General features: G+C 41.7%; 1 protein-coding gene and 1 pseudogene across 4 annotated transcripts in view; both read right to left on the reverse strand.

Annotated features, from left to right (window-relative positions):
• Nucleotides 1-19,816, reverse strand: part of Uevld (UEV and lactate/malate dehyrogenase domains) — a 28,363-nt gene that overhangs the window by 7,298 nt on the left and 1,249 nt on the right. For 2 of the 4 annotated variants that reach the window (XM_031386732.1, XM_031386733.1), the window contains exons 2-9: nt 17,887-17,971; nt 17,271-17,336; nt 12,900-13,063; nt 10,217-10,352; nt 8,187-8,305; nt 6,732-6,834; nt 2,143-2,313; nt 1,595-1,768 (exon numbers count right to left, since the gene is read on the reverse strand). In XM_031386732.1, coding sequence (XP_031242592.1) covers nt 1,595-1,768; nt 2,143-2,313; nt 6,732-6,834; nt 8,187-8,305; nt 10,217-10,352; nt 12,900-13,063; nt 17,271-17,336; nt 17,887-17,971 — 1,018 coding nt within the window. The other 2 variants (XM_031386735.1, XM_031386734.1) reach the window with 2 other exon arrangements.
• LOC116102256 lies at nt 4,725-6,398 on the reverse strand (annotated as a pseudogene).

Genomic DNA, 19,816 nt, shown 5'->3' on the forward strand with positions numbered 1-19,816 from the left:
GACAGGCAATGAAACCCAGCTCTGTGTGTGTGTGTGTGTGTGTGTGTGTGTGTGTGTGTGTGTGTCTTGCTGTGAAGCAAGCAGAGTACAAAGGTTAGAGCCAGGGGTGTAGCTCTGTGGTTAGAGGTTGCCTAGTGAACACAAGGCTCCCTGGGTTGGATCCTAGCACAGTAAAAGACAAAACAAGAAGCCATCTGTGCTTTCCTAGACAATAAGCAGGATGGCCTGGCAAGTCCAGTGGTGCTCATGGTGCTCCTGACTCACAAGGGCTTGCTCCATTAGGTTTCAAATATATGTCAAATATTACATCAACGGACTTAAGTAATCCCAGTTTGCATTCTCCTAGATCCTTCTGCTTCTGCTTCCCTGCTGAGAACTCAAGTCAAAAGTACCATGTCTGGTCCCGATGGTTTCACTGCCTCTTGGGAGCAAATGACATGCCTCTTTCTGCCTGGTTCTGTTTCCCATTCCTGGAATGTTTTCACCACTATTTCCTTCTTCCAATGTCTAGTTCAGTGACGGCCTTTACCATCACTTGGGTTACTATAGCAACAGTATTCTCTTTTTCCTATCGATTTCTACCCACCTTGAATGCATGTGTTAGTACCAAAATAATAGTTAATCAAATAGTATCCTATATTTGATATTTTAGACATTTAGCAAAGGCTCTAAAACACTGGTTCTCAACCTTTCTAGTGCTGGGGATCCTTTAATATAGTTCTCATGTTGTTGCAACCATAAAATTATTTTGTTGCTACTACCTAACAGTAATTTTGCTATTGTTCTGAATTATAATGTAAGTATTTGATATGCAGGATATTTGCTTTGTTATCCCCCAAAGGGTCATGAACCACAGGTTGAGAATGGCTGCTCTAAAATACAGCAGAGACTGCGTTCTGCACCTTTCACATTACACAGGCATCTCGAATGACAATGTGAAATACGGAAGGAGTAAAGGAAGACATCTCAAATACAGAAAGCTTTCTTCTGGGAAAAGAAATGGGGTTTGGTTTTGCTTCTATACAGGGAGCTGAAGGGATGGTTTTGTGATAGGGAGGTAGCAAGCAGCTTGTTTAAAAAGGCCATAGACTGAAAATTCTTTCAGAAAAAACAAACAGGAGACATGTGTTTAGGAAGTGGGACTTAGCTTAGCAAAGCAAACAGAGTTGGATGTGGAAAGAACAGTGGGGAGTTTTCAATACTTTATGTATGTTTAAATGGAAAAGTAAAACTTTTAAATCTAGACTCTAAAATTCAACTAAAAATTGAAAACCTGACTAAGGGGTCTTGTTTTAAACTTAAAAAACTAAAAAACAAAGAAACAAAAAGAACCCCCTCCAAAAACCCAAATGTATGAGTATGACAGGAGCTGGAATTTGTAGCTCAGTGATAGCACACCTAACACACTTGAGGCCCTGGGTTTAATCCCAGCAACATAGACACAGACACACACACACAGACACACGCACACACACACACACAGTGAATGACCCTCACGTAGGCTCTCACTAAGCTTCACAAGTCTAAGGTCCCCACACAGACCTAAACGTCATGACTTCAGAGTTAGCAGCATAATTAATGATGATGCACTTACCTTTGTTTTCTCCCTGTTCACCAACAACCCACACTTCTTTGCCTGAAGTCTGTGTCTTCAAAACACTTGTGATAATGTACTGTAACCTCTGTGAATCCAGATTGCAGCCAATCCCAACCACTCTAGTCGCAGGAAATGTGCTCAGCTTCCATGTCACATAGCTCATGATTTCCACTAAATGTTACACACAAAGTGATATGTTTCTTAATATCTTCATAACACCAGAGACTTAGATATCTTACACATAAATATCACTGTATGATTCTCTTGGAGGTTTTAATTATCACTAAAGGAGGTATGGATGGCTAACAACGTGGTGGAAAATAATACCACGTTTCATGAAAAGCTATGAGTTGCAACCTATGTAATATCAGTTATAAGGACTAACTGTATGTACTGTTCATTTTAAGAACAATCTTACTGAATATCCATTTATACACTACAGTGATTTGGATTTTGTTTTGTTTTGCTTTGTTTTTTTTAAATCAGCAAAGGCAATTATATTGATGATCTGGACCATCATTTGAATTTAAAATAAAGTTTTTTACCTGGTTGAGAGGCAACAAGCAAGACAGCATGTTGACTATAATGTCCCAGAGCTGGAACCAGAGCTCTGAACATGTCCACATTACTTTGTACTGCATGCAGGTAGGATTCAGAACCACCCAAAGAGTTGGCTGTGAAGATCACCACCTTGGAATGAGCAGAGGCAGACAAATCTAATGAACAAAAAGAAACAGTCTGAGTTCAAGACAGTCTAAACTAATGCCAGTATAAGAGAAAACGTTTCTCTATTCTATGAACAAAGAATATAGGCATACACACCCCTATATAGCTATCATTCAGAATGCTTAGGGCTAACAGCATGTATCCCATGGCCAACCATGGTGGTATACAGCTGTGATCCAGCACTTGAGAGGTTGAAGCAGAATGGCTCCAAGTTTGGGGCCAGCCTGGGATACAGAACAAAATAGGCAGGAAATTAGAAGGAGCCAGCGCTAATACACAAAGACTAAGTTTTCTTAGTTCACAATTCTTAAAAGGGAAATGAGTAATATAGGCAAGATGAACCAAGAGGCACTGGCTTCTGTACTGTGAGCTTGGGAGCCACAGCATTCTTTGAAAGGAACTGTATACAATGTGGAAGAATGGAGGAGAACTGAAATGAACAAAGAAGTCAAGTGGCTTGTGCAAGTCAGCAGAGGGGCTGCAAGTCAGGCCCAGGCAGTCTGTTTTCAGATCCTAATCTATTAATCCCACCTGGAAAACTGAAAACTGATACCTGGAGAGGTTGACAAGCATGGACAGGGCATCAGAAATCAATGACCAGTTTAATTTAAAACACTACACCTTGGCTTGGTGGTGGCTCACACCTTTAATCCTAGCACTTGGGAGGCAGAGGCAGGCAGATTTCTGAGTTCCAGGACAGCCTGGTCTACAGAGTGAGTTCCAGGACAGCCAGGGCTATACAGAGAAACCCTGTCTTGAAAAAACCAAAAACATTACACCTTGGCTTCAACTTGCCTTGCCAGAATCCTCCTCTGGCTTCCTTCCTCTGCCTTGAATGATAAAAATGTCCTTACCCTCACAGGTAATTCAGAGTCCCTGCTTGGTGGTAAGTACTAAGATTCTGTTCTTTCAATTAGTCAGTTATTCCACCAGTTATCAATGGCTGATGAGATGCAAGGAAAAACCAGTCTCCTTAGGTCCTAAATGGCCTCACTTTCTCTAAGGTTGGGTTCCAAAGAGTCTCTCCTACAGGGATCGGAAGAGTTAAGAGGTCCCTTAAGAACTCAGGACTGGGAACAACAGGAACAGAATATCCAGCTCCCTAAGGAACCTCTACCTGGCCATTAAAGGACCATTAAAGCCACTACAGTTCTCTCTCAGATGAGGAAAATGAGCTAATGTCTCTTCTAGGGATCTGAGTGCTTACTGAACTGCGACATGCTATTTTTAGAACAGACAGGCAAGTACTCTTCTGACCACCATCAGTACATTCTAGTATATGAGACTTCAAGTATTATTTGGAAACAGTCAAGGAATACAGGAAATCTAGGGAATGACCAAAGATGTCCACATCACTATGCTGCGTATAAGTTGGTCTTATCTATAAACTGGTAGAGATGTTTTAGGAAATAATTTTGTTCAATGATCTGTTTTTATTATTTTGACTTTTAAAATGTATTTTTAATCTAGGCGTGGTGGCATACAGCTTTAATCCCAGAGGCAGAGGTGGGCAAGGCCAATCTGATCTACAGAGTGAGTTCCAGGACAGCCAGGGCTACACAGAGAAAACTATGTCAAATACACACATGCACACACACACGCGTACACACAGACACACACACACACAGACACACTCACACAGACACACAGACACACTCACACACACATACACACACACACGCACACACACACACATGCACAGGCACACACACACTCACACACACACACTCACACACACACTCTCACACACACACGCACAGGCACACACACACAGACACACTCTCACAGACACACTCTCACAGACACACTCACACAGACACACACACACACACTCACATACACACACACTCACATACACACACACACACATGCACAGGCACACACACACTCACACACACACACTCACACACAGCCAGAGAAATGCTTATTTGGAGATGTAAATCTGAGAAAACAAATAAGTACTTTTGGCCAATTGGAGTGATTCTGAATGCTATATGCTCATTTGACTACAGCTAACATAATTAGTTATAACTGGTATAAGACTTTGGATAGATAACTGATTTTTTTTTCCATTTTCAAATTGACTTTTATTTGAAATTATTCTTCTTCACATGTATTTTAGGATCCTATATAATAACTCATATAACCAATGTCCTAATACCAAAATTTCTAACAGCAAGTTATATAACTGTTCTAAATAATAAATAAAGGTTGTCCTTCAGGGATTAAGGGAATACTTAAGTTTCTGTAAATTTAACATAAAAATCATACTTTAAATTTATAAGAGTTAACATGTAAATTCAAATACAAAATGTCTTATAGGAATTACAAGCTTTTAATTCCTAAAAGGTGACTTAATTTTTAGGTTCAAAAGAAATGTCCCCCATTTTTTTCCTAGAGCTTCAAACTTCCAACACTCAACTATTCAACTGCTCCATGCCACTCCAGACAAACCTGACATGACTGACCTACTTAAAGTGTTATTTATCTTCCACCAAAGAAGATTAAAAAGCATAACCACAGATTTCTAATGTCTACTACAAATATCCATCAGAAGAAACTTTCAAAAGATGGTTTCTGTCCTCATAGTTAGAAGTTAACCCTCTGTAAAGGCAAAGAAGAACCACAGAGCATAACATGGCGCTCCCTTTTACTCAAGATGTTCACCTACTGACAAGACAATCACACAGAGTATAGCAAAGGGTGGAAACAGCCACACAACTGGCCCGCTTACATTAAATAAACCAGTTTCGTTTTGTTTTGTTTTGTTTTTTAAAGGACTAGGAAGCATGGAAGCTTAGAAATCCAAAATCAAAGAGAAAGCAAAGTCCTTGGGCGCAATCACTCCAGTACCAAGAGCATCTTGGACTATAGGGACGGGTCTTGATCGTGACCTGAAGCGACTGTAGTAAGGAGAGGGCAACCTTCTTCTGTACCGGTAATCATAATCTTCCTATCTGTCAGAGCCTCGATCATATCCTCTACTATAGTAAGGATCTTGTCATCTACCACTGCCACCGCACCTGCTGCCACCCCCTCCTCCACCACCTCTGCCTCCACCACTGCTATGAGTTGATCTGCCCATGTAAATGCCTGCTGTAGGTGTGTGCACTCTCTTGGTGATAGAATAATCCACACGAATTCTTCTACCATCCAGCTCCATCCCATTCACTCTTTCCATAGCCTCCTTAGAGTCATCTAACCTCTCAAAATACACAAAAGCAAATCCATGTGACCTCCCAGTTCGCTGATCATAAACTACATTAACACCACTCAGAGGTCCATATCGAGAAAACACTTCATGAAGATTTCTCTCTGTTGCATACAAACTGAGGCCAAATACTCCCAGTCAAGTGTTAGGATCTGAGTGTGCCCTGTTGCCAGTATGTCTTCTGTGATTAGACATTGGAGAGTGACTCCAATACTGCTGCCTATACTTGGGTATATAGGATCTACTCTGAGATAGTCTCCTATGAGAGTGCGACCTAGATTGATTGTAGCGTCTATGAGAATGCCTCTTTGACCTTGACCTGGATTTTGATCTTGATCGAGAATGGGATTTAGAATATTTGGAAACCCTTGATGGACTAGGAGATCCTGACCTGCTCTCTGATTTTACATGAGCAAGAGTTCCTGTTGGAGATTTTGACTGAGAGCAAGATTCTCTGCTCTCGAAGTTGTTCTCCTCTACATCACTCAAGTCGGCTAGGCACTCATAAGAACTAAATAGGGGATATGTCTCTGCTTGAGGGCTGACGGCCTAGTCAACTCGCTGTATGAACTGTGGGGAGGAAGGCGATGGCTACAACAAATGGTGCGTTCCACTCCCACTAGCTTGCACGTTCAGGCAAAATCCAACTGATTTATTTCAATGTCTTTGTTTTGCAACATGTTAAAAAAAAATTGGAACAGATGACCTTCGTGATACTTTTCAGCTTTAGAATTCTAGGTCCTGAGAAACTGCTCAGTGAATAAAGGCTCGCGGCCCTAAACTTGACAACCTGAGTTTGCCAGGCAGTGGTAGTGCACACCTTTAATCCCAGCACTTGGGAGGCAGAGGCAGGCAGATTTCTGAGTTCGAGGCCAGCCTGGTCTACAGAGTGAGTTCCAGGACAGCCAGGGCTATACAGAGAAACCCTGTCTGGAAAAACAAAACAGAAACAAAAAACAAAAGACAACCTGAGTTTGATGCTCCAGGACCCACGAGGTATAAGGAGAGAACCAACTCTTGAAGGTACACACAAGCTATGGCACATGTGTGCCCCCTAGCCAAGGTAAGTAAAAATATAATTTAAAAAACTGGACCTAATTTCCAATTCCACAAACAAACAAACAAACAAACAACCTAAGACCTAACTACTAGAATACTATAGACTACTATGACCATCTTTAAATTGAATAATCAAACCTTTGCTGATCTCTACATTAGGCAGGTTGAAGATATCAAGGTCCATCGTCTGTTGGTTAGTCCCATCTGAGAGGTCTAAAAGGAGCAGCTTGTCTGCAATGCCCTGTGAGGAAAGATTAGAACAAGAACAACAGTTCACCGACACAGCTAGCTACTCAGTATTAAGCTCATGAGAAAGGCTGAAGGCCTCCTGAACTACTTAAGAATGCTATTATGTGAGTGATACTGAAGACTAGGATCTAACAAGGCTCACTCAGGAGCAAATTATGGCTTCTTTTGATGGAATAAATAACGAAGGGGGCAAGGTGTACCAGATAGACACGTCACTGCTCCTCTTGAGTTTTTGTTTTACTTTAATTCCGGTGTTTCTGTTGCTCTCCTCCTCTTCCTCTTTTTCTGTTTTCCTTCCTTCCTTCTTCCTTTTCTGTTTTCCTTCCTTCCTTCCTTCCCTGCCTCCCTCCCTCCTTCCTTTCTTCCTTCCTTCCTTCTTGTTAAAAAATGTTTTTCCGAGACATGGTTTCTTTGTTTAACAGCTATGGCTGTCCTAGAACTCACTTTCTAGACCTGGCTGGCCTTGAACTCAGAGATCTACATGCCTCTGCCTCCTGAGTGCTACGATCAAAGGAGTGTGCCACTTATGCCCAGCTCAATTTGATAACTTCTGTAACTCAAAAATTAATAAAGTATGCAACCCACTGATCTCACTTATAGAAGGTATTCTACAAATGTATTAGCACCTATGAAAAATGATACAATCATATGGACACTCTAGAGGAGATTAGGTCCCTTATTCACTGTGAATAAGTCAAGAAGCAATACAATACAGGGCTTGGAAGAAGGGCTTCAGCTACACTGACTGCCAGTGAGTCAGCCGTGAGCACTGATCACTGGGCTGCAGTAAAAGGAAGACAGCATTTCTGTGTGTTTTAGGAGATGCTGGAGTTACAGCTCTGAAAGCCAGTGTGGCTATAAATGTCTGCAACCCCAGCACACCAGAGGCTGAGGAAGGAAGAGTATTTGAGGGAAGGTTGGGCTCCATAGCAAAACCCTCTCTTTCATTGAGTGGTTAAGGATCTAGACTATATGTTGCCATCCCCAGAAACCAATATAAATGCCAGATGAGAATGGCAGCCCACAGCCATTGTAACTGCAGCCTAGGAAGCCAGAGACAGAGGATCCCAGAGTAACCTGGCTGGTGGGACTAGCCATATTGTCCAGCTCTGTGATTGATTGACAGATCCTGCCTCAGAAAAGAAAGTGGAAGAGCAATTGAAGATAATTCCTGACTTCTTGCTTCAGGTTTCTATGTGCACAAGCATACTTGTGTACACATATACACAATGTGTGCTCAGACATGCCAAAAACTGCATACACACATACATGAAAAATGGAAAAAGAAAAAAAATAAAGTCTAAAGAAAGCATAAATATACGTAGAGCCACTATGTCTACATACCTTTGCTGAAATTGCTAATGTACAAGCAATACCCAAATCTCCACTTCCAACCACAGTGATTTTATTGGGTATTTTACTCTCGTGATTTGTCCAGCCCCTTGAATTTATGTCTGAGACACCTACAATAAAAAATATTACCGTCAGAATTAAAAGATAATATTAAAAAATCTTTTCTAGTATTTTATAAGCTTGGTGAGGTGGAATAACATCTACAATCCCGGCACTCAACAAGATGAGGCAGAAGGATTACAAGTTCAAAGTTAGCCTGGATTACATAGTGAGACCTTGTTCCTCAGCCCTCTTCCCAAAAAAACCTTTCTAGCATCCTTTTAAAAATAAAACAAACTTCAAAAGCTCTCAGAGAGACTCTATAGATTTTTTTTTTGTTTTGAGACAGAGCTCCTCAGTGTAACCTTGGCTGTCCTGGAGTTCTTTCTATAGACCAGGCTGTAGACCCACCTGCCTCTGTGTCCCTCCCAAGCACTAGATTAAAGGTATGTGCCACTACTGGCTGACCAGCAATTCTATGTTTGTTTGTTTTTAAATATTTGCTGTACTAATGAAGGCAAGGATAGGAGCCTGAAATCAAGCATGGCAGCCATCAGGAGATTGAAGCAATGCCTAGGTTTCATAGTGACACCTACTCTTTAGGGTTGTTGGGCATTTCTGTGCACACCTGTAATCCCAACAACAGGGAGGTGAAGGCAGAAAGATTAGGAGTTCGAGGTAATCTTCAGCTACATAGTGTTTGAGGCCAGCCAGAGTTACCTGAGATCCTGTCTCAAACTAAGAAATTGCACCCTCCCCTAAGAAAAGCAGGAGTGTTATACTGAATGTTGTTTTACATTCTTCTTTAAGAACAGTATTATAAACATTTAAAGCTTTTCATTTGAGGCTGGAGAGATGGCTAAGTGGTTAGGAGCACTGGCTTTCTTCCATAAGACCGGGTTCAATTCCCAGCAACCACAGAGCAGCTCACACCTGTCTGTAACTCTAGTTCCTCATACAGACATCCATGCAGGCAAAACACCAAATGCACATAAAAAACAAACAAACAAAAGCCACTTTTATTTAAGGAGCTAAAGATATGGCTCAGTAGTTAAGAGCACCTGGGTTTAGTTCCCAGCACCCCCATGATAGATCAGAGCCACCTGTAAAGTCCAATACCCTCTTCTGGCCATTACAGGCACCAGGCACTGACATACATGCAGGCAAAACACCCATATACACAGAATAAAATAATAATTTTTAAAGGTATATAAAAAAAGAATGTATACACAGTTAATCATTTACAAGGAAGGTAGATGCTTTCTTTAGTGGTATAGCCCAGTAAGGTACCTGTGCCTCTGTAAAGAAATCCTTACCCATGCCCTATAAACTACCCTCATGAAACTCACTGGCTCACTGGAGAGCGGGGCAAAGACGTAAAAGTAGAAGCCAGCTAGGAAGAGGGAAGGGAGACTTAGGGGGCTTAAGGGAAGAGTGCACGGTGAACATGGTAGACGTACATTGTGAACATGTACGAAGATGTCATACTGAAATCCAGTTATGCACAATTGCTATATGCTAGTAAAAGCTGAGGAAGGCACATAGTACTGAACTCTGACCTCAATATTCACAAAAATCCTACTGAAATGTTCTAGGCATGAATAACTGACTTTATCCCAATAAGAAGCTAAGACCTATACTCCTCTGGTCCCAAACACTCAATAAGCCCAAAAAACTACAGAAACATGTAATGACAAAGTTTTGGGATAATTAATTTATAAGGGGCTCTGAACAAAAGAAGAACTATTTTATCTGATTATATAAGAGAAACATTTTTACATTTTAACAAACTTTAATTGGAACTATATAGAAATACCTTATAATTATAAAAATAGTTATATATAGAAATACCTTGTAACTATACAGAAGAATATTAAACAGGAATATATATTACTTATTCATAAGCTTATGCATTGAGTACAGAATATTAGTGAGAAATTCTAACTTCTTAATTCTGAGGTAATCTCACTGACAATACATACCTTCGGTGATTTTTGCGATGTAGGCCAGCAAGTCCGCCTGCTGTGCTTCACTGGACAATGGTATAGAATAGAGAGGAAGTTCCTCTTGAAACTTGGCGATCATTTCTTTAATTAATCCAACAATGGTAGATTTGGGCTGGAGAACGTATGCAAAGGGAAAAGTTACCTAACTGTATTTTCTACAGAACACTTGTTTTATATTGTCAGTCAAGGTGTTTCTTGAACAATGCTCAGTTGAAAACCGACACACACAGCCTCCCCCAAACTTTCTCATCTTCACTATTCCCGCTGTATGCTTTCTTTCTCCATCCATGCTGGGAACCAAATCGCAGCCTTGTGCATGCGAGGCAAGCACTTTACACCAAGCTACACCGCAGCCCTTACCAACAATCAAAACAGCACGTTTTGTATGTAAGGACAGCACATGTTTTGTATGCAAGAACAGCACATGTTTTGTATGCAAAGACAACACGTTTTGTATGCTGCATTGCTGTACAGTGAAAAATGCATGGCAGCCATTTGATGTCACATTTTTATACAGAGCGTTACAGGAATAACCAATCATGAGAGACTTCGCTCCATGCAAACAGAAGGAAGCTCTGTCAGTACAATAACGCTCTACATGGTACAGCTCACTAAGTACTGCTTTACCACTGTGTGTTTACTCACACTGTTGTTACATGTAAAGCCCCCCAGAGTACACTCGTGCATATAAGAAAACGTGCAAGCTTTTTATTTTTTAGGGTTTTGTTTTTGTTTTTATTTTTATTTTTGGATTTTCGAGACAGGGTTTCTCTGTGTATTCCTGGCTGTCCTGGAACTCACTCTGTAGACCAGGCTGGCCTCAAACTCAGAAATCCACCTGCCTGTGCCTCCCAAGTGCTAGGATTAAAGGTGTGTGCCACCACTGCCCGGCAGGGTTTTGTTTTATTTTGGGTGAATTCTGAGTCTGCTGTTTGTTTCTAAGGTCTTGTGCTTTGTAGCCCAGGATAAGAACTTGCTGTGTGTAGCTCAGGCTGGCTCAATGGTACCTTTAAGTATGGTACCTCAGCCTCCTTGCTACTAGAATTCCAGCGTTAGCCATACTTGGCTCTTTGTGTTTGACAGAGTTTAACTTTTCATAACAGATTTATGTAGACTTTATGGTAGCAATAGTTTATGCATTTATGACTTATTCTTTTCTTTAAACCCAGGTTGTCAAAGGTGAAGTATATTCCGTTATTTTCTCATTTTTCTAAACCATACAAAATGTCTTTAACTCTTAATATTCTTAGCTGAAAAGTACAAACAAATTGTATCATACAGGAAGTAGCTTCCCTAGAGATCTCATGGAAACATTCCACAGATCTATACAATACAAGGAGAGAAATGCGAAATCAACATTTCTTCTACATGTAGAAAAGTAGGATAAACATGCTTTGCAAGAGAATACAGGGCTGAGACTTTTTATTTTGAAGTCACTTCAGACAAAAGTAGCATCTACCTGCCATCCAGGCTGGTAATATTCTAGCCCTTATTTCTAAAGCATGTAAAAATAAACTGTAGACAGGAGTCCTCTATCCCTAAAAGTTTTATTGTGTATTTCCTTACCAAACATAGAAAGGGCTGGAGAGGTGGCTCAGCAAGCAAAGGTACTTGCTGCCAAGCTTGACCACCTGAGTTTGATCCCTGGAACTCACATGATGAAAAGAGAGAACCAACTTCCACAAGTTGTCCTCTGACTTCTGCACACGTGCCATGTCACATATGTGCACACATAAACACCCACAATAAATAAATAGAACATAAAAATTACAGTAACTGAGTGCTAGGCTGAGTACTGAGCTGTACAGTACTTGTCTGGTATGAGCAAGGCCCAAGGTTCAAGCCTTCACACTGCAAAAACAAAAATCTCAGCAAGGCCTGGAGTACAGAACCAGAACCGCAGATGTTTCAGAGTAAGGCAGAGGGCCCAGCTGAAGGCCTGCTTGAGCTACAGAGCAGGCCAAGGCCAACACGGACGAAGCTCAGCAGTAGAATGCTTGCCTATCATGCATGCTTCAGGCCCTAGGCTACACCGCTCCTACACGCACACACTACAATCAGTTAAACAAAGCACACTGTAGATTAAATAGAGTAAAATCAATTTAGACAAAGTTAAAAAGGTATCTATATATAGCATGAGAATCATTAATAGACAGGAACTAGGAAATAGAGTTCCAGTACTTTGCTAATAGCTTTTTAAGTAACCCTTAAGTACTAAACGATAATATCACAAGGAACAACAGCAGCTGGCTCCCAGACCCGGAGAAGGCAGCTGTGCAGGCTGGAATGTCAAAGACTCAAGAAAGCTCAATTTCAAACTATTCCTAAAGATCACATGAAGAATGTAATTGAAAGGTGTGGTGGTGCATGTCTTTAATCTCAGTACTTGGGAGGCAGAAGCAACAGATCTCTGTGAGTTTCAGGCCAGTTCCAGGACACAAAAGGCCTACATAGTAAGACTGACTCAACAACCAAACAACAAAAAGGAAGTGTGCATGTATGTGTGCGCATGCATGTGTGCGTGCGTGTGTACGTGTATGTGTGTGTGAATGTGGGGGGGTGAGGTGGGGAAGGAAGATGCAGTATGTTTACTTATGTTACCAAGATCAAAGACAAAGACAATAAAATAAAACTCAAAGAAAATCCAAGTTGATCTTACATGGCTCCAGTTTTGGAGATAGGGCAAGTATATTCTGCCTTTGGCATCCACATGTTTTCCAACTGAGATTTCCATGTTTGCAGTTGGCTTCAAGAAGCAAATGGGCGGAGCAAAAGGGTGAGAATCCAAGATCCAGAAGAGAATGGGTATGTTGTATGTCTTACCTATTTGAGAGAGATAAACGATCATGACGAGTACACACTGTAGGCATCATGCAACAGCTAGGCACGGAGGAAAAGCTGACCATTCTACCTAATGATGCTGAGGCAGGAGGACTGTGAGTTGAAGGCAGTCTAGACAACATCAAGACCCTGTCTCAAAGTAAAAAAGGGGCTAAGTAGTGAACAAAGGGAAGAAAGGGGGTAGTTGAGTTTGTAAGGATGGATGCAGACCACCTTGCATTTCGTTTTCTCTGAGTTTGTGTGTAAGGATGGATGCCACCTTGCATTTCATTTTCTCTGAGTTTGTTTGTAAGGATGGATGCAGACCACCTTGCATTTCGTTTTCTCTGAGTCTGTGTGTAAGGATGGATGCAGACCACCTTGCATTTCGTTTTCTCTGAGTTTGTGTGTAAGGATGGAAGCAGACCACCTTGTATTTCGTTTTCTCTGAGTCTGTGTATAAGGATGCATGCAGAACACCTTGCATTGCACTTTCTCTGCGCTGGGAAGAAGTTCTTACCACAGCATCAGCACAGCCGTGAAACTAAGACAACAGTCACAACTCAGAAACTATGCAAAGCTGTATGTATCACCGGTGTGGGACGCACTCTTTTCTATGTATTTAACTTTGCGCATCCCAAGCAGAGGTACTGCAGTTTCTCCACTTTTTCATTTACTCTACAGTGAAATTACTTACCCAGCCTGCTTTTCTTTTCTTTTTTTAAAGATGTATTTATTTTATGTATGTGAGTACACTGTAGCTGTCTTCAGACACACCAGAAGAGGGCATCAGATCCCATTACAGATGGTTGTGAGCCACCATGTGTGGTTGCTGGGAATTGAACTCAGGACCTCTGGAAGAGCAGTCGGTGCTCTTAACCACTGAGTCATCTCTCCCGCCCCTAGCCTGCTTTTCTATTCCAGTGTACATTTCTACTGTGCGTTCTCTCTCATTCTTTCCTATATCCCCAACACCAGGTGTTGTGCCTGACATACTAACTGCTAACTAAGTCTGTCATACAAATAAGAAATGGACAAACACTGAGCTTAGAGGGGAAGGTGAGTCACCTTTCCTTAGTGATACTTAAATTTTAGTGTATGTCAGAATGACTTAAAGAAACAGAAAACCTACTTAGAGTGGGAGAGGGCCCAAACAGTCCGCATTTTGAACAACACTCCCTCGACCCCAACAAAGTGAGAGTGGGGTAGGGCAGTCTGAATATGCCCCTCCCACCATACACACACACAAATGGTCCACTAATCTTTTAGAAATACTATCCTTTGGAGGTGATCAATATTCTTTTCAGAATATTCTTTTCAGCAGGCTTATGTCAGGTCAGAGACGAGTCACTGGGTCTAGCTAAGCAGATGATTTGCCTGATGTGAGGCCCTGGGTTTAGTCAGTTGCAAGCACTGCAACTATGTTAGATTGGGATTGTTCAAGCCAACCTCAACAAGAACCGTGAAGGAAAGGCAGCTGTCTCTCTATACAAATGGCAGTTGCCCTCCGGTGCAGAGGGCTTGAAAAAGAACCTTTTGGGGTAGAAGTTTGCAAATGTAGACTTGTTCTTTGTAGTCTCCAAGTCAAGTAACAGCAGTGGATGTTCTTCACCTGTGACCCAGGACAGGTGCCTGGTCCTGGCTGCCAGCATGCGGCCTCATTGTCACTTGGCTTTCCTGTCAGGCCAGTAGCTTGTCTGAGGCTTTGATTTAGGTCATTAACCCTCCACAATAAAATTAACCACTTGGGAGGACAGGAGGGACAGGAAGGAACCTGACTGCAGGCTCTTCTGACTTTCATCGTGTAGGTCACACCTTGGTTGCCACAAAGCCCAAAACTAAATCCACCGTAAGTGAAAACTAAACTGTCTAGACATCTAAAATAACACTTTAACTGTTCTATCCTTTTTTTTTTTTAAGATTTTTTTTATTATTATATCTAAGTACACTGTAGCTATCTTCAGATGCACCAGAAAAGGGCATCAGATCTCATTACGAGATGGTTGTGAGCCACCATGTAGTTGCTGGGATTTGAACTCAGGACCTTCGGAAGAGCAGTCAGTCCTCTTAGCTACTGAGCCATCTCTCCAGCCCCTAACTGTTCTGTCCTTAACACTCCTGTTTCACAACTCTTGTTTCACAGTCTAGCACTCTGTGTCTTACACTGTACTAAAAATATTCCACTCGAGACTGAATACCTACATCTACACATTATTAGCTGTATGACTTTACCCACGTTACTTAACTTCTTTCTGCCTAATCTCCTCTATAAACTGAAAGTAATATTCATTCTAATTTCATACACTGTTGGGATGAAATCCATGCGTATACATGACATGGCAAACACTATGGATTGTATTTTTAAACCCACTTGGAAACAGGTCAGATGTAAACAAATGGTTCTCTTCTTCACTGCAATCTCTTCCTCTCTATGGAAACTGTCTTTCTACTGAAAGCTGTTCTCATCTCGCCTCCTTCCCACCAAGCACAATACTCAGCAGTGACTACACATTTTATAAACATGTATTTCCCTCATGAGGGATGCAATCCAACAGGGTCCAGACAACATTTCCTTAAAGCTGCCACACTAATACATAAGCAGGATGCAATTAACACATTATAGACATGTTAAAACCTGGCAATCTACCAATTTTATACCAGCCTTTCTTAGAACATCCGCTGTGTAGCTTTTACCTAAATATTTACAATGTGGGTCTGGGTATAATCCTCTGTTGGCCCATAGAAAACCCTACAATTACAAAATCACATGATCACAGACCAGTACAAAGATACACCATCGAATTCCTCCAGAAGGCAGTAACTGCTCAATGATGACAAGGCAGGAGCGGGTTTTCAAATGGAGTCGTATAACTTGTCATGAATGTGTGGAGCCCTGGGTTTGATTTCCAGTGCTGAGGCAGATGAAGTACTGCAAATAGGATGACTACTTCAAGGAAGGCTTGGCATAAGGGTCAACGGCCTAACTACATGCCTGTTTGAAAATCAGAGTACTGGTGGACTGTACAGTACTGATGGGGCTGGGGTGTGGCGTGGAGCATAGCAGTTTGTATGTTTAGGGGTTGAACTCTAGCTTCATGTCGGGTAATACAACACCCAGAAACTGAAATGCTACTAGGCAGTGATTATTAAAATGATAAAATTGAAGTCAGTAAAGTAGTAAGAATTATTCTCTTGCCTCAAAATGAACTACAGGACTCAGCTTCCTGCACCTCTTCTCTTTCCTTGTTCTCTCTCTCTCTCTCTCTCTCTCTCTCTCTTCCTTTGTTTTTTTTTTTTTTTTTCCCAAGACAGGGTTTCTCTGTGTAGCCCTGGCTGTCCTAGAACTCACTCTGTAGACCAGGCTGGACTCAAACTCAGAGACCCAGCTGCCTCTACCCGGCCTAATGTTTAGTTTTCATCTAAGCCACTTCTTTCTTAGTATGTAACTCCGGCTCCCTCTGTTTATGTCTTATGTCTTAGTATGTAACTCAGGTTGCTCTTCAACTCTTCTGCCTTAGTCCAGGATTACAATTGTCCTCCTTCACACACAGCAAGAACAAATGTTTAATAGTGGAATTGTGGGCACTACTTCAGAGAAGTCTTTTGAAAACAGAGCTTTGCTGGTGTTTTCCAAATGATATTATTTAAGCAATTTTCTATACCATAGGTTACATTGCTGAACAGTAAGTAGGGAACAGTTAGGAAATGGTTAATTTTTTTTTTTCTTTCCTTTTGAGTAAATTCTCATTATCTCAACCTGTTACCTAACTCTAAAATGTCTAGTAATGCACTGCAACCTGGCTGTGTTTGCTCAGTCATGTGACCAGGCTGAGACTCAGTCTTACCTACAGAACAGGTAGAGTGCCACATTACAGAGAAGGAAAGAGGGGACAAGCACAGACATCAATAGGAACACACAGGCCCTCTGCTACTGAGAGCAAGGCTCTCTCCCCAGAGCACGTCCCTCATGCTCTCTTCTGGCCTCACAACCCACCAGCCTAGCAGGCACTATTTGACAAGTTGTTAAATGGACTTAAAATTAATCTAGGCTTTCCTTGACATCTACAGGATCCTGCCAGATCTAGTAAGGTCCTGAGCAGACCTCAGGTATATGTAAAAACACTTTCAGAGTGGTGCACTCCAAGGAATTAAGTTCTTATTGAGCTGCTCCTGTAGAGAAGTCCCACGTTCTCTCAGCTTCCGTACTTACCCTGATACATCACAGGGATCGTACCAGTGAAATTCAGCAGGTCTTTTTGGGAAGTATCTTTGAAAACTAGAAGACAAAGTTCCAAAATGTCAGTCAGAAGTAGAGACTAGCAATCAAAGGGTGTGTCAATTCTTCACACACAGAAATGTCAAAGTAAACAGATAAAATTTTTAAAAAGGAAGTATAAGAACACAAAACTTTGACACTGAAGTCCAAATCCAATGCCCACCTTCCTTTCCTAAGAAACACGCAACTCATAATGTCCTACCCTTGTAACCCCAGGCAGAAGGATTGCCATGAGTTCAAGGCCACCACCAACAAAGGGATACAAACCAATCTTATCTCAAAACCACAGAGCAGTGGAGCAGGGCTCTGGTTGGGAAAGTACTTGGCTAGTATATATAAACCTCTAGCACCAAAGAAAGCAGGGAGTGGCAGTGCCTGCCCGAAATCCCAACACTCAGGAGATGGAGAATGAGAATCGGAAGTTCAAGGCTATCCCTAGCTACATAGCAAGTTTCTGAGATTAAAAAAAGAAAAATAATTTGGAAGCTCTTTAGGTCAAATAATTAATAATCCAGATAATGTAGTGAGGACTAGAGGATGCTATTCATACCGTAGGTGTCCATGGAATATCTGAAGTGCGGGAAAGACGTGCTCACGCTCTTCAGCTCTTCTATGGTCAGGTCCCTGAACTTGTACTGAAATGAGAGCAATGAGCAGCACAGAATGAAAACAGAGCTACGGACAAGACTAAGTACCTGCTGTGTGACAAGGACCAAGTGCTTTACCACTGCCGGCGTCACCAGAGTTTGACTAAGAATGTGAGACGGACCTCAAGCTGGCCACCTTCCCTTCCTGTCTCCGCTCCCTAGATGTGAGGAACACAGACATGCATCATCACGTATTTCTGATTTCATCATTGAAACCATGCTGCTAAGGAGCAAGGAGAGTTTACAAGTGCCCCATTTGATAAAGGAAAGTGAAATCTAGAGAATCCATGCAATTTGCTAAGTCAGGTACCAAGCAAGGTATTAAACACCAAGCTTAACCCCAAGACCTGGGCCTTGATCAGTTAAATCTAAATGCCTCCAAATACTCCCAAAGGCCTATGGGACAGCACAGGATGAACCACTCATCAGCATTCAAGATCCACTTGCCTTTAACTACATTTAATTTAATGCAGGTAAGTATGAGCCCTGCTCATGTGGAGGGCAGAGGACACTCACAGGAGTTGGCTCTTCCCTTCCAACCCCAGGGTTCCAGGGATCAAGCTCCAGGGTGTCCTGCTTGGTGGCAGATGTTGGACCATCCTGTCAGCCCTTTTGTCTGAGTGCCTCCTTCACTAGAGACGACTTGACTTTCCCTGTCTACCTCCAGCTGCTATCTTGGATTTTACAGGGGAAATAAATACAAGCAGGAGTTTGCTACAAGCAGGTGAACTGCCTCTTCCTGTTTTTCTTTGTGGCGTTGTGGGCACCATCATGTAACCTCTCTCAACTTATCTTCTTACCTACAAAGAAAAATCCTACCCACTCCCTAGACTTACCATGAGGAGTAACTGAAAGGAGGCAAGACTATCAACATCCCGGAAATCAAATAAAACTACTTGGAAATAAGGTCAGAAAGATACAAGAGGGATGTTGAAAACCTAACACCGTTGAAAGAAATAAAATGCAAAGGTTTGGTTTTTTGTTTTGTTTTGTGTTTTCGATTTTTTGAGACAGGGTTTCTCTGTGCAGACCTGGCTGTCCTAGAACTCACTCTGTAGACCAGACTGGCCTCGAACTCAGAGAGATTGCCTCCCAAGTGCTGAGAGTAAAGGCCTGGCTTGGAAATCTGGTTTAAATGGGAAGATATCCTGTGTCTGTGGATCTAAGATCTTCAAGATCTTATATTTCTTAAAAGGTTCAGCATGATCCCTTAGTGAAACTTCAGCTGTTATAAAATAAAAGTCTGAAAACTGGGCTGGAGATGGATCTAAACGATAAAGCAGTTGATTAGGATATCCAGAAGGCCTGGTTTCTTTCTGCAGCACACAAATACCTCAACATTAAATGCCAACTGATACGGACACACATGAGACTTAGGACAACCATAATAATCTTAGAAATGAACAAAAAAGTTTGGAGAAATCTTAGCATAATCAAGATACAAACCACACTCAAAATGAGACAACAGTAAGCGCAGGAGAGGACGTGGGGATCGCAGAACTCTCCCATATCCATCTGCACTGCTGTGGGATGACACAGCTGCATTGGAAAACAGTCTCAGAGCTGCTCAACCGGACGGCTGTGCTGGTGAATGCCTTTGATCTCAAGCCCTTGCTAGGCAGAGGCAGGAGAATCTTGGTGAGTTTGAGGCCAGCCTGGTCTAGAAAAAGAGTTCCAGGACAGCCTGGGAACATAATAAGACCATCAAAAATTTAAAAAAAGAAAGAAAAAGAGTGCTCTGTGATTAACAGCACTTGACACTCTTCCAGGACTGACTGACTTACTTTCTTTCTTCCTTTTTCTGTTTCTTTCTTTCTTTTTTTTTTTTTTTTT

The sequence above is a fragment of the Mastomys coucha genome, unplaced genomic scaffold (genome assembly GCF_008632895.1).
Source record: "Mastomys coucha isolate ucsf_1 unplaced genomic scaffold, UCSF_Mcou_1 pScaffold21, whole genome shotgun sequence".
NCBI lineage: Eukaryota > Metazoa > Chordata > Mammalia > Rodentia > Muridae > Mastomys > Mastomys coucha.